Consider the following 12,646-nt stretch of genomic DNA (forward strand, 5'->3'; position numbering starts at 1 on the left):
TGCCCCAGGGCACACAGCAGGTTGAAGGAAGCCTCCCTGGATGCATGACAGAAATTCAGTGCTCAGACACATTTTAGAACGTGACCCAGAGCCTTCAGGGCCTGGACCCATTAGCTGCAAGGTCGTTTTGCTTTCCAGCAGCGTGCTCAGTGCTGGGGATCTCTGCTCAGGTCCCCATTCCTCCTCTCACTCCTGTCCACTGGGTGCTGGTGAGGTGCAGTCCTGGTTAAACAATTCCACCCCAAGGGAAACTTCTGGAGCTTGCTCCTTCCTTCTGTGCCTGGACTGATAGGTAAGAAACCCTCTTGGACCTTTGGGAATTTATTCTGTTATTCCTCGAGGTGAGAGTCTTCTCATGGTAGAAGGGGAAGGAATGATGCCAGGGTCCCTGGGGAGGGATGCAGCAAGAACTGAGGGCTGGGGACAGTCACACCACCCTGTCTCCGATGAGGGTTGGGGCAGTGGCACTGAGGGGCCTCGTTAGTGCTGGCCTGTGTCAAACACCATCATCTGCCCACAATGTCAGGCACTGCATCTTTATGGAGCAGGGCTGATGGGTGAGGCAGAAATTATGGATATGTATGCAAATGGATGCAAATTTACACTCTACTGAGTATTCAGTAGGGCTTGTTGGCATATTCCATAAGGAAGCAGCTATTTTAAGTTTATAATATTTTGTTCTAGTCTCTGGAAGACATAATCCCTTCTCAAAGGGCTGGGAATTCATCATTAGGTGCATCAGAGCCCTGACGAAAGGTAGCAGGCAGCATGTGGTGGTGGGACCAGCCCTGCCCTCTGGAAACAGGCAGGCCAAAAGCACAGGGCAAGCAGGGAACGACGCCTCTCTGAGCTCCTGGTGCTGCGGTGAATTTGCCAGTGGGGCAGAGCTGTGCTCAGGGCACACACCCCCTTAAGATTACACCTCTCCTGAGGGGGCTCCTCCACCAGTACTGGGATGAAAAGCAGCTTGGGTAGGAGTTTCTGCTGCCTCTGTCAGGCACTTGTCGCTGGGTGAAATGGTCACCAGGCAGGTTGAAAAGCAGAGGAAGCCATCAGCCTGCAGCAGCTGACATGGGAAATACCCAATCCCCACCATCCCATGGTGCTACAACCAGTTCATCACTGCAGGGAGCCGTGGCCCAGGGACAGTACCCAAAAACTCACCTCACAGCACACAGTCACTCCTGTGGTGTGAGCCCAGAGTGGATCCCCAGCCCAAACCCTCCTGCTGACCCCACAGGGCCCAGCATGGCCAGGGCTCGGTGCAGCTCAGCAGCCATGGTGTTACCATGGTGCCTGTGAGAGCAGCCACATCCTCCACCAGCTACATCCCTCCTGTCTCCTGTGAGGGCCTTTTTGTTTTCTTTTCCTGTTTCACATCAGTTCATTGCAGGTGACTCCAGCCCACAAACCTTCAAACACGCACAGAGGAATTTTCTTTCTGAGGCCAATGCAGTGCTGCACGCTGGAGGCCACTGCACCAGGCAGCCCATCAAGGGGCCCAAGGGTGACCCCCAGGGAGTCCCCACCTCAGAGTGAATTTCTTCCCTCCCTGGCTGTTTTTGGACCTTGCTCATTGTGAGTGTGAATTGTGATGTGAGGATTGGGAGGGGTCTCGATGGCTGCATTCCCACAACCTGTGCTGAAGGGGAAAGCCAAGAGCATCCCGTGGCCACAGGCTGAGGGAGAAAAGACAACCCATTGGCAACGGGACCATTGCACAAGATGGTGTCAGGATGGTGTTCTTCCCCTCCAAGTGGCTGAGGACATCAGCTCTGTGTCCTGCCTGGACACACAGGGATTTGAGGGTGAGCCACAGGCTGGGGTGTGCTTGTGGAGTCGGACACCCTCCTGGGACACATCACTGACAGGGAGGGAGGCAGACCAGCCTGTGGCAGGATTCTCCACCTGGTCACCCCTACGTGTATGAATTTGCTGTTGGCAAAGCTTCATTTTTAAAACGCATTAGCAGCTCGAGGTCACTTACAATAGAGGCTTTAATTAATGCAGAAATCAATTTTTGTCAGTGCACGAGCAGAGCACAGTCTGTACTTTTCCTTCAGGAGCCACGTCCGCTCGCTCGTACAGAACGCGCCGCAGGGAGGGGGGAGCTCTGCAGAAACAAAATGAAGAACCAGAGTCAGTTTGTGATGCTGGGGATTGAGAGCTGCTGGAAGAACAGCTGTATCCGTGATTGTATCCGGGATTGTATCCGGGATTGTATCCATGACTGCTGCTCACCAACAGGCACAGCCCACGGTGCACGCAGGGCAGAGCAAAGGGGTTTGGTACACAAATGTCTCTCGGGATCCTGCCTAAACAAGGAGTTTAATTCACAGACATCCTTGGTAAGCAGCACATCAGATGGGTGGTTTATGACACTGAGGCTGTGCACGGCAGGTCTGGGCACCTGATGGCTTTGTTTTGTTTCTGGTCCTGAGTGTCAGGGGTCCCCCACTGTGACAGACTAATTCAAACTGCATTAGTGTTAATGGCAAGATCTCAGGAGTCATTGCTTCTTAGGGTGTCAAAAGAAAAAGCAACCTGCACACTATTAATGGACACCAACTCGTAGCACAGTGCCTTCCCTTTGCACGATACAGCAGCTCACGGAAGTTGTGCAAACCCAGATTGTGGCAGTCCTTAAAATATCCCTGAGCCTAAAGACAGACTTGGCTCAATGAATGCATTATTTTATGTCTCTTTCAGCAGGAGGTAGCAGTGGCGGGAGGGCGTTTGGCAGGCGCTGGTCTCACCGGAGTGCAGGAGCTGGCCAAGGCACTGCGGGGTGGCAGCTCCGGCCGCGTCCATCAGCATGCAGGGCTCCGCACTGCTCGTCCCCGCGGGACTGCAGAGCAGGGACTGCGTAAGAAACAGCAAAGGAGGCGAGGCTGAAAAAAATCGGAGGGTTTTATCTATGAGAAAGCATCAATAAACCTGCATGAGCCTGTGCAGTCAGATGACAAAAAAGTGCTGCAGCTTATTGGGGAGCAGGGAAAATATTTGCTGCAAGGACAGGGAAGGGGCTGATTCCTTAGTCCAGGTTCCTCCTCTGGCTGGAGCACAGCACTGCAGCTCCCGCTGGCTGAGCACGTCCTGCTGTCTTCTGCTCCTGTCCTCAGCTAACCCTGCCGGCAGCGCTGGTCCGAGCATCAGGCACTGCTGGGACCTGCTCTTGCCAGCGTTTGGCTTTCCTGGGAATCCCACACCAGGCCTGCAGTTGATACCTGGTCTCACCATCACACCCTGTACCCAAAAACATGTTTAGGGCATCTTGCAAGCACTGAGATCATGCTGGCACTGTGCCTTCCCTCCTGTTTTCCTGATGTGGTCCTGTGTCCATGGAACCTTCTCCCCTCCAGCAGAGCCCCTCCAGCCCCACACTGCCCTGCCAGCACCAAGCCCAGGACGAGAGCAACTCTCACCCCGCAGGAAGGGGCTGCCCTGCACTGGGAGAGGGTGGCAGCTCTTGAGCCCATGAGCTGCCAGGAACCCCAAGGCTGCCAGGAAGGAATGTTAAGGGGAAGCTGAGAGGGGAACCACATTTACAGGGGTGCAAGCAGGCAGAAGGTTGGCCAGAGCTGCTGCCACAGCAGGGAAAGGCAAGGGCTGGGCAGCTGAACACTGATTTTTGGATTGTCCTCCTCCCTTCTGCCTGCCAGAGCTGCTTCATCCAGAGCAGATGGTGTAAACTGGAACACAAGATGCTCCAGTACCCTGGCATGCAAGAATGCCATGTGTTCTTTTTGATTCAAAATAAGCTAAACTCAGCAAGACAAGGGTTCTGGTCATGATATAAGACCTTCCGTTCACTAACACTTGGCTTAACTGCACCTCAAGGCGCAGTTCAGTTCCCACAGTCATCTCCTCCCTCAAATACTTCCCTGCTTCTCAGTGCTTTGGGCTACCAATGCCAGCTCTAAAGGTTTTTACACATCTGCTTTCTCGCAGGGATGCCACTCTGGTGCTGTGCAGAACAAGGGTGCCTGCAGCACCTCCAGCATTTCCATACTGAGGTCCCCCCTCTGTGACCTGGCTGTGTTAAGCACTTACCCTGCAAAGACAAAGCCAGCTTTTATGCACCCCCCTCTCCAGCAGATTGCACCTATTTAGGAAGGTGTTTATTCTCAGCACGCCTGTTCTGTAGACAGAGATGGTGGCAGACGACTTTAGTTCTTGGGTGGCAAGTGATACCATGATGTATTCTAAAATGCTCAGCTTTTTGGGGAAAAGATCTGTGCTAGAAGTGACCAATTGTTGCAGTGAGTGGTACACCCACCACTCCAGCTTCAGGACCTGATGTCATGCCTCTGTGAAAATGGAATGAGCAGAGAAACAGGCAGACACCAAATTACCCTCATTCCTTGCATAGCTCAATTCCTCACTTTCAGTCCTAGACTGGTAGCCTCCAGGGATAAGAAAATGCATTGTCAGAGAATGATTTCACCTGAATTCCTGCATTTATGAACATTTTCCTGAGGGCTCAAGAGGACTCTTTAGGTAACTAGAATCAAAATCCATAAGGGAAAAGATGATCTGCAAAGGGCTGTGGTGGAGGACTTGGGAAGGAATTCTGCTTGGCCAGACTTAAGCAGAAAAAAAAAAAAAGAATAATGTATTCATATGAGCAATTAATTAATTTTTCTAGAAACATTCTCCTGCTTAAATTATAACCAAGCCCTGGCACTGCTGAGTGCTATGATTTAATACCGCCATAATTAAAGACTTTGTTGTCATCCCAAGCCCTCACTGTGCACAGAAAAATCAGCTCAAGAGCAGGAGAAATGTTTTTCAAAAGTCAAAGGCTGATTAGCATGAATACTTGTGAGAGTCCTTCCAGCACACAGCCCTCAGATCTCCTGTCAGCTATCCCCCATCCCCAGGACACAGTGTGGGTGCAGTTTCCCAAGCCAAGCCATCCCAGCCTGCTCACGTGGTTTGGTCAGGCAAGGAACAGCAGGGTCCAAAACACCCAGCTCGACCTTTCCTGTGAAGGGCAAGACAAACCAAGAAGGAATTCAGGAACACTTGGCACTCCGTAAGGGATGAGGGATGCTTACCTAGGACACCCTAGAGGAGATGCTGGCACTGTCTAGCTACAGTGGGCTCTATGGTGCTCAAATACCAGAGCATGAGGAGAGCTGTAAAAAAAATCCCTATTTGAGGGGCTGCACCATTCACACACCAATCCTTGAAATGTTCCTAAGCTTTCCCTGGCAGTACTGCTTTGACAAGTGAAATATATTTATTGTTTTATGATACTTAAGATGCACGGATAGACCCTGCAGCCTCCTTACCACACTTCAGCTCTAAGTAACGAGTCATATAAATCATTTAAAAAGGGATTAATAGGGCCAGCAAATCAACGACATGACAACACTAAAACAAAACTGAGGGCACAAAATTTCAGTGCTGTATTCCACCAAAGGACTTCCATGGCTCCTGAACACTCATTCACCTTCAGCAATATGCACCTTTCTTGTAGTGCTTGTGTATGGAGCTCCAAAATACCTTCAGTTTATGTCAAATATCCATGTGAACAAGGAGAATTTACCATGAGACTGAAGCAAGTGTCAGTGGTAGATTGTTTTCAGATGTCAAGACAGACGACTATAAACTTTAAAACCTCCCTCTTCTGCTTTATTGACATGTAAATTGTTCAAAAATGTTCTCACAATTCAATAATTACAAAGACTTAGACTTACATTAAAAAAGTAAAAACCAGAAAACCCCCAAAGCAGTAGTGTCCAGCTCTAACTGAGCCCCTTTATCAAGAATCTGAGAAAAAGAGCAAGTACTGTCGAACACTTAACGTAACAGGATTAAATGTTGACTAGAACACTCAGTTTAAACTAAAGATAAGTGCACGTCCTATACAGTGTTTCAGAAAAGAACATTAGCCATTGGTATATCATTAGCCCATTTAAACTGAATTTTAAATAAGTGACATCCAACTGTCATAAAATTGGCACAGAAGGCACACTAGTGTAACAATGACAAACTGGATATGCCAGCCACTGAATTAATTACAAGCTTTTAATGAAACATGGTCACAAATCTTTGAGTACTAAATGTATAATACATGGAAGCATGAGATTAAATATACACGCAAAACATCACCACACGTGGGCCATCGCAAAATATACAGGAGTGTGTTGTGCATTTTTCTACATGATCAATACTTGATTAATAATCATGGGGTCTTCATGCAGGTGAGGATACAATTAATGAGAAAAGCAGCACCCCCAGTTACACATCCTTCACGTTCCACTTTGGTAACCAATGAACAGACTGATGTTTTAGTGTGATACAGCCCCTTGGGTCAAGCAGACTCCGAGGGCAATGCGTCCACAAGAAGGCTTGCTAGCTAAACAGCGTAGTGTGTCCTTACACCAAAAACCCAGGAGAAACAACTTCTCAGGAGGAGAAAGGCAGGAACTAGGAGTAAAATTTTTTTCACAGCAGTATTTTAAAAGCCCTGACTAATGACCGATGAGGACTAAAAGCAGGGAATGGGTAATGAGATAACTGTCAGTAGTCCTATGTACAAGACTAAAAAGTTGGTAGAAAGATAGAAAGACAGTTATGCAGCTGTATATGTAATGGTGAAATGAATTAAAAGGCCACAAAACTATAACCAGCTTTTCTTTGACTTCCTGGTGACTCTACTGATGTTGGAAACGACCTACAGCTTCCTACCATTCTCCTTAAGATTTAGGAAAAAAAACAGTTACAGGAAAAAGGGAAAAGTGTATTCATCTGAGGATGTAACTAGCCCTGCTCACATTTCCTATTTAGAAGTCCAAATTCTGTCTAAAAGGATTTCCTGCTAATCAGACATTACATCATTCTATAGAAAAATAATATTCCTGATATTGTAGCAACATTATCAGTAACTCTATTTCTCTTTCACCATAAGAATAAGACTATTTACCGGTGGCCTTAAACGCTCCTATGCAATAAAACTGTCACAGCTGTGCAGAAAGGAATCAACCGTAACCGAGCAGTGAACAATTCCGCATAAAAAGCTCAATCGCTATTAGTAAAGAATTTTCTTCATTTCCATAGTTTGTATCTACAATCTGGATATATAATTACTCTTGTACACTAGAGAGTCTGTGTCAGTCTTGGCACTAGCATCTGAGACGGCTTTGCCCTGCTGCTGAGCACGGGGGAGCAGGGGGCGACAGGAGCCGGAGCGGCGGGAGCGCCGGCGTTACGCGTCACAGGTCGACTGGTCCAGTCCATCGAGCGTAAGCTGATTCCTATGAGGAGAGTTGGGACTTGGGGGACCACTGGGATTTGAGCTGTTCGATGGAGTCGAGTGTTTGGTGGAGTCTGAATCAGGCTGTTAACGAGAAGGATGAGAAGTTAAAGAATTATGGTTACTTGAAGTGAATTCTTTACACTCAAAAGCTTTCAAAGGCACTCAAAAATGAGGGTGAGCAACACCTACGAAGCAGTGTGCATTGCATTAAATCCACAGTTAAACATTCAAGCAATTACTCCCTTTACCATCAACAGGCTCTAGTGCAGTCCCAAAAGTGACCTCTGACGCAACAGGAATTATGGTAAAGTATGTGGAAATTGCTACATCTCTGGCTCCTCTCCTTTAGACATCGCAAAGCTTTCCTGATGGAACACATCTATCTGTTCACTGCTGTTCACAATTTAGCAGCCTGCAATTTTTATAGCTCAGGAGTAGCTTTATCTGCCTATGTAAACATATAAAAACTATAGTCAAATCATCTTCAGCTTGGTGAGGAGGAAGGAAACAAGCATTATGAACTGTTTACAAAACAGCAACAAGCCTGTGAAGTGCCTGACAAACGAGTGAAGGCTGCCAAGAATCTGGCTGGAGATCTGGAAACAGAATACACTTAGTGGCTATGTCCTACGTCAATATCTAATAAAGACTATCCACAGTTATTTCCCCAGTATGAGATTAGTCGTTGGATATTTGCCTTCACAGGCTGGTCCCACTTCAACAGGATGGCTGGCAAGTTTCCCACTATTTTGGTGTTTTAGAATTCTGAGCACTGCACAGACTCACAGCTAATGAAATACTGCACAAAAAAACCCTGTTACCACTGAAGCAAGTTATTTTCAAGAAAGGGAAATATATACTTAGCAAATAGATTGAAAGGTAACATCCTTCAAGAATGCTGTTTAGAAGATTTTGCATGGCTTGAACAAAAATAAGATAATCTATAACAAGATTATCCTAATGTGATCCAGTTCATAAAGTCAAATGCAGCCATGGAAATAGTATAAAGCCAAAAGGTGCTATTAGAGCCTCTTTCCAGTTTCAAACTACTATTTTTTAAAATTTAACAGGTCATTAGAAATTTTAAGAGCTACCAAAAAGAGAAAACATTGTAAAAAATCCCTTTCGAATCCATCATTAATCATGCCTACAAACAACAATTACCATTAGAGCATGGAACATAATGGAGTTTGGGAAGGGTGAGCAGAATAACTAACACAGTCTGTCATAACCACCTCTGAAAATCAAGACTGTTTCAAAAATATCCCTGTTTAGAGATCCCCACTTTCATGTGCTTTCAATGGCTAACTGAAGGTTACAAAGGAAGTCAGACCACAGGCGTCATCAGAACTCTGGACTTGACATGTGCTAAGGCATCCAGCAACAGTCTGGCTTCACAAAAACATGCTTCAAAATTCAGAGCATTACATGGACCTGCAGCTGGATACCAAAAAGTGCTAAAAATATCTTAATCAGGGACTTTGCTTCCCAGGAATAATTCCTAACACTTTCCTTGCACAGACAGTGCTTTAACAAAGCTTAGAAGAAAACACATGATAAATCACAGATACAAAAATCATGTATCTTCTCTATTTAGATTTAGGAACATCAGTTTTGTAGAGCCAGGACATTTTAAGTTTGGTAACTGCTGGCACATACTCTTATTCTTGCTAAAAGCAGTTTTATGTATTATAAATTTGATTCTTTCTCAAGTTTTATGACAAAAAGTCTTCCTTAAGGCAGCACAGAAAATTACTTAACTAGTCATATTACTTTGCTATTCGATGCTAATATCCCAGAGAACATTTTTAGGAACTTTGAGGACATTTCATCAATTAGTCAAATTTCTGTTGCCTATAAAGCTTAATTGAAGACATTACACTTCTTAAAATATCACCATAAGAAGATCTTTTCACAGCTTTGCTTTTGTGCTAGCATATCTAACTTTTGCTGGGAAAAACACTTGTGGAAAGAAAACATCTCTATGAAGTATTTCCTTGGGCATGTAATTTATTGGAAGGAGAACAATCTGTGCCAACAGGATATTGTTGGTCTCCGTGTACAGAAGCTGTTTTACCTCTTTGTCAAACTCCTGGTCAGGGTCGGACATACTTCGGGAAGGCATGGCTGCTCCCCCATCACTGCCACCTGCAGAGAGGAAAGGACAAAAGGCACTTTACAGCTCCTGCTGGCATCACAGATTACAGCTCAGAAGTGAGCAGCTTGCTCCCAGCCTTACTTGACGAGGGCCATGAGATGTAGGTTTTGTTTCTCTGCTGCTGCTGCTGCCGTGACAGGTTAGCTGAAGACAGACAGGATTTTTCATCCTGGGCAGGAGGTAGGACACTCTACAGCGTAAATGAAACACCTTGTTAGCCAGCAACAAAAGCTATCCCAGAAGAAGCTGTTACTCATGAAAACTTTACTGTGGTTTTGAATCTATTACAACCCAGTGTTGGTAGAAAAACTGAACTTACTTGACCACATCCACATATTTTCAGTAACAGACACAAACCCTGAGAAAGACAGAGAAAGAACTAAGCCCCATAGCAGCCACTGGAACCTGTCAGCCAGCAAACCCTCTATGAAGAGGCAGGGACTGTACTAACAGCTCTGCTTTCCTTCCTCCTCCTGCTGAAATGACAAATGCCTGACCCACATCTGGGCTATCTGAGAAAGACAAGAGAAAGCCTGACTAAGAGCTCTAGGCTGGAGGGTACATCCAGAACATAAAAGTGTACCTTCACATCTTCCTCTTGTAGATTTAACACTAAAATAGCTCATAAAATGCTGTATTAGTTAAATACAAAATAAAACAAATGCTATAAAGCACTGCAAGTCGCATGCATTTTAGTTACCTCCACAGCATTAGTTTTTTCCCCCTTGTTATTGCTCTAGAATTGGTGAAGTGCCACAAGCATACCATATTCCAGTTCCTAACAGTTTGCAGCTACTCCTACCCTTGCTAGGGAAGCAGAGGAGGGACAGGAAGAGGAAGAAAGCAGAAGGGAGCCTTGCAGTGAGGAATGGTCACTCTGGAGAGAGATTTCAGCAGAGATAGGGCTCATGTGATAGACGTGCTCAAAGCCTGTTGGGGGTGATACCAAGAGCAGAATGTTGAGAGGATGAGGGGAAAGGAAATTCATTCTGTTGTTTTAAGACAAACAAGAAAAAGGAAGGGGAGAGACTGATTATATACAAAACTACTAACAAGCTCCTGGCAGTGATATCTGTCTTTCAGTGTCTCATTCATAAGTCAGCTAACAGTATTTCCTTGCACAGGATTTAGAAGCATTGCACAGCAGGAAGGTTCACCTTTCTCAAAAGGATTTAAAGAAGAATTTGGTACAGGGATAGTACTTGAGCCCATCCAGCTCATCTTCACAGCTTTTGTGAGCAAGAACAAATGCACATATGTATCCCTCCCTTATAAATGTATTTTACCAGTGGGAGGTCCATGAGGACCTGCATTCCATCTCCTGGTCCCATGTGAGCCACGTGGTTGAAATTCGTTGGGTTAGAAATCATCTTTGACCTTAGCTCAGGGTCTCTAAGCATTTCCCTAAAAAAACAAGAGTGATTTTTACCTCTGCATGTCATCATGTATATTCAGTTATGCTTTACAAATTTACAAATAAATTCTTACCGCCTTTGCTGTAACCGCTCTTCCTCAGGAACCTTAAATACAAATCTTCTTTTGCTCCTGGTTCGGAGCATTTGTTTCTTGCTATTGTCAGAGGTTTCTGGTACACTGAGGCCAGCACCTGCTGTAACAGCACAAAGCAATTTCACTTACAGAGGTACAGGCTGACCCAGACACGTTCAACACAAATTTCATCTAGTGCAAAGGTAACATGGTGAAAATTAGCCAGTTAGAATGAGTTCCCCATTTCTCCCCTTGTTCAGGACTCACCTGAAAACTTGTTCTTGAAATATATTAACCTTGGCGGCTCACAGTTAAGGAGGTTCAGTGTGCCATCCATGTTTAATGGTCTGATCTGTGTTGAGGAAGGAGACAGAGAATTACCTCAAGTCTAGCACACACTCTGAAGAAACAGCTCATTTGAAAATAACCCAATTAAGTTCAATATTCAAAGAAAATTACTTACCCTTCGCAGGCCAATAGTCTGGACCCATTCCATAGTGTTAACATCAAACACATCAACACCGTACTCGCTATACACTGTTACATATGAAGAATTGCAACCTGCATTGATTGAAAGCAAACAGAAAACCTTAATGTCATTTCAGTAGTGCAGAACTGACAAACACTTGAGCAGATTTCAATAGTTACAAGTTTTCCACTATGTGCAAAATACATTTTAAAACACATTTTCAAAGCCCCAGTTTCAAACAGATTTATTTTGTGAGAATAGATTTGCTAATGACAACTACCAGCATTATGGAAATATTTAAGTTTGACCCTTTCAGTATTTTTTAAAACTTCACATTGCCATTTCATGAAATTTCAAAATGGCATCTGAAGTTTTCAGATGCATACAAATTCGCTAGGTGGTAGAGCTAGCTTTGCTATGGATTACTTCACTTCAGAAGAAGCAAACTAACTACACATCTGCTGAGTGCAGAGGAGATGAGAGAGCCACCATCTGTGAGCTGGGTCATGAACTCATGATGCAGATCTGCTCTCAATTTCCTTTCTCTTTTGCTTACAATTTTCTACCTTTAGATATTCATGTATGGGTTACTTTCATCAAGTAGACAGAAAAATGTCACAATGCTTAAAGCCCGTAACTCATTTTCTCTTTTCAATTTTTTACTTTTAAGGCATAAAAAGCATCAGCAGACAAGTTTATTTTAGGTCAAACAAAAAGCAGAGATCTCTAGAGCTTTGTATCAACATGCTTCTGCTCATGTAAAGACTGTCTCCTGATATAAAAAGCAGTTACTAGAAACTTAAGGGATTTAATAGAGAGAAGATGCTTCAATAAACAAAACGAAAATAACCCAGTAGGACACTAAACACATCACAGAATCTTCTTAGAAGAACTGAAGTACAGTTGTGGTGCTATTTTTTAAATTCATTAAAAGAATGCCTTGGACAGCTATCATAAAAATGTAACACAAAAGTGATTTATGGTCAAGCATCTATTACATGAGGTCTTAGCTGGCTCGGATGCTCGCACCCAGAGAGAGAAGCGAGCATCAGGCAGGAACACCACCTGCAGCCATGGCTGGCACGTGCCAGTCAGAGCTGATGAGCTCGAGCAGGTCTCAAGAGGCTCCCAGAGAGCTGTGTCAGCGCCTGCACTGGGCTGGCCCACGCTCCCCCTCCGGAGCAGCTGGCTCCAAGGCTTTGCACCAGGAGCACGGGAGCCAAGGACACCCACGCTGGCTCAGCACAGCACAGCAGCGCCAGGC

At 45.1% G+C, this 12,646-nt stretch overlaps 1 protein-coding gene across 11 annotated transcripts in view; it reads right to left on the minus strand.

Moving 5' to 3' along the window:
• Window positions 1-5,618: 5,618 nt before the first annotated feature.
• Window positions 5,619-12,646, minus strand: part of CDC42BPB (CDC42 binding protein kinase beta) — a 91,462-nt gene continuing 84,434 nt past the window's right edge. For 3 of the 11 annotated variants that reach the window (XM_041399258.1, XM_041398761.1, XM_041398590.1), the window contains 8 exons: window positions 11,377-11,474; window positions 11,181-11,265; window positions 10,914-11,034; window positions 10,712-10,829; window positions 9,745-9,783; window positions 9,507-9,615; window positions 9,345-9,415; window positions 5,619-7,348 (listed from right to left, as the gene is read on the minus strand). In XM_041399258.1, the coding sequence (XP_041255192.1) occupies window positions 7,217-7,348; window positions 9,345-9,415; window positions 9,507-9,615; window positions 9,745-9,783; window positions 10,712-10,829; window positions 10,914-11,034; window positions 11,181-11,265; window positions 11,377-11,474 (773 nt within the window). In that variant the 3' untranslated portion in view covers window positions 5,619-7,216. Of the gene's footprint in view, window positions 7,349-9,344; window positions 9,416-9,506; window positions 9,616-9,744; window positions 9,784-9,807; window positions 10,356-10,711; window positions 10,830-10,913; window positions 11,035-11,180; window positions 11,266-11,376; window positions 11,475-12,646 lie in introns of those variants that run through there. The other 8 variants (XM_041398843.1, XM_041398675.1, XM_041399176.1 and 5 more) reach the window with 5 other exon arrangements.

This window comes from Onychostruthus taczanowskii, unplaced genomic scaffold (genome assembly GCF_017590055.1).
Source record: "Onychostruthus taczanowskii isolate IOZ18803 unplaced genomic scaffold, ASM1759005v1 scaffold1, whole genome shotgun sequence".
In the NCBI taxonomy this organism is placed as follows: domain Eukaryota; kingdom Metazoa; phylum Chordata; class Aves; order Passeriformes; family Passeridae; genus Onychostruthus; species Onychostruthus taczanowskii.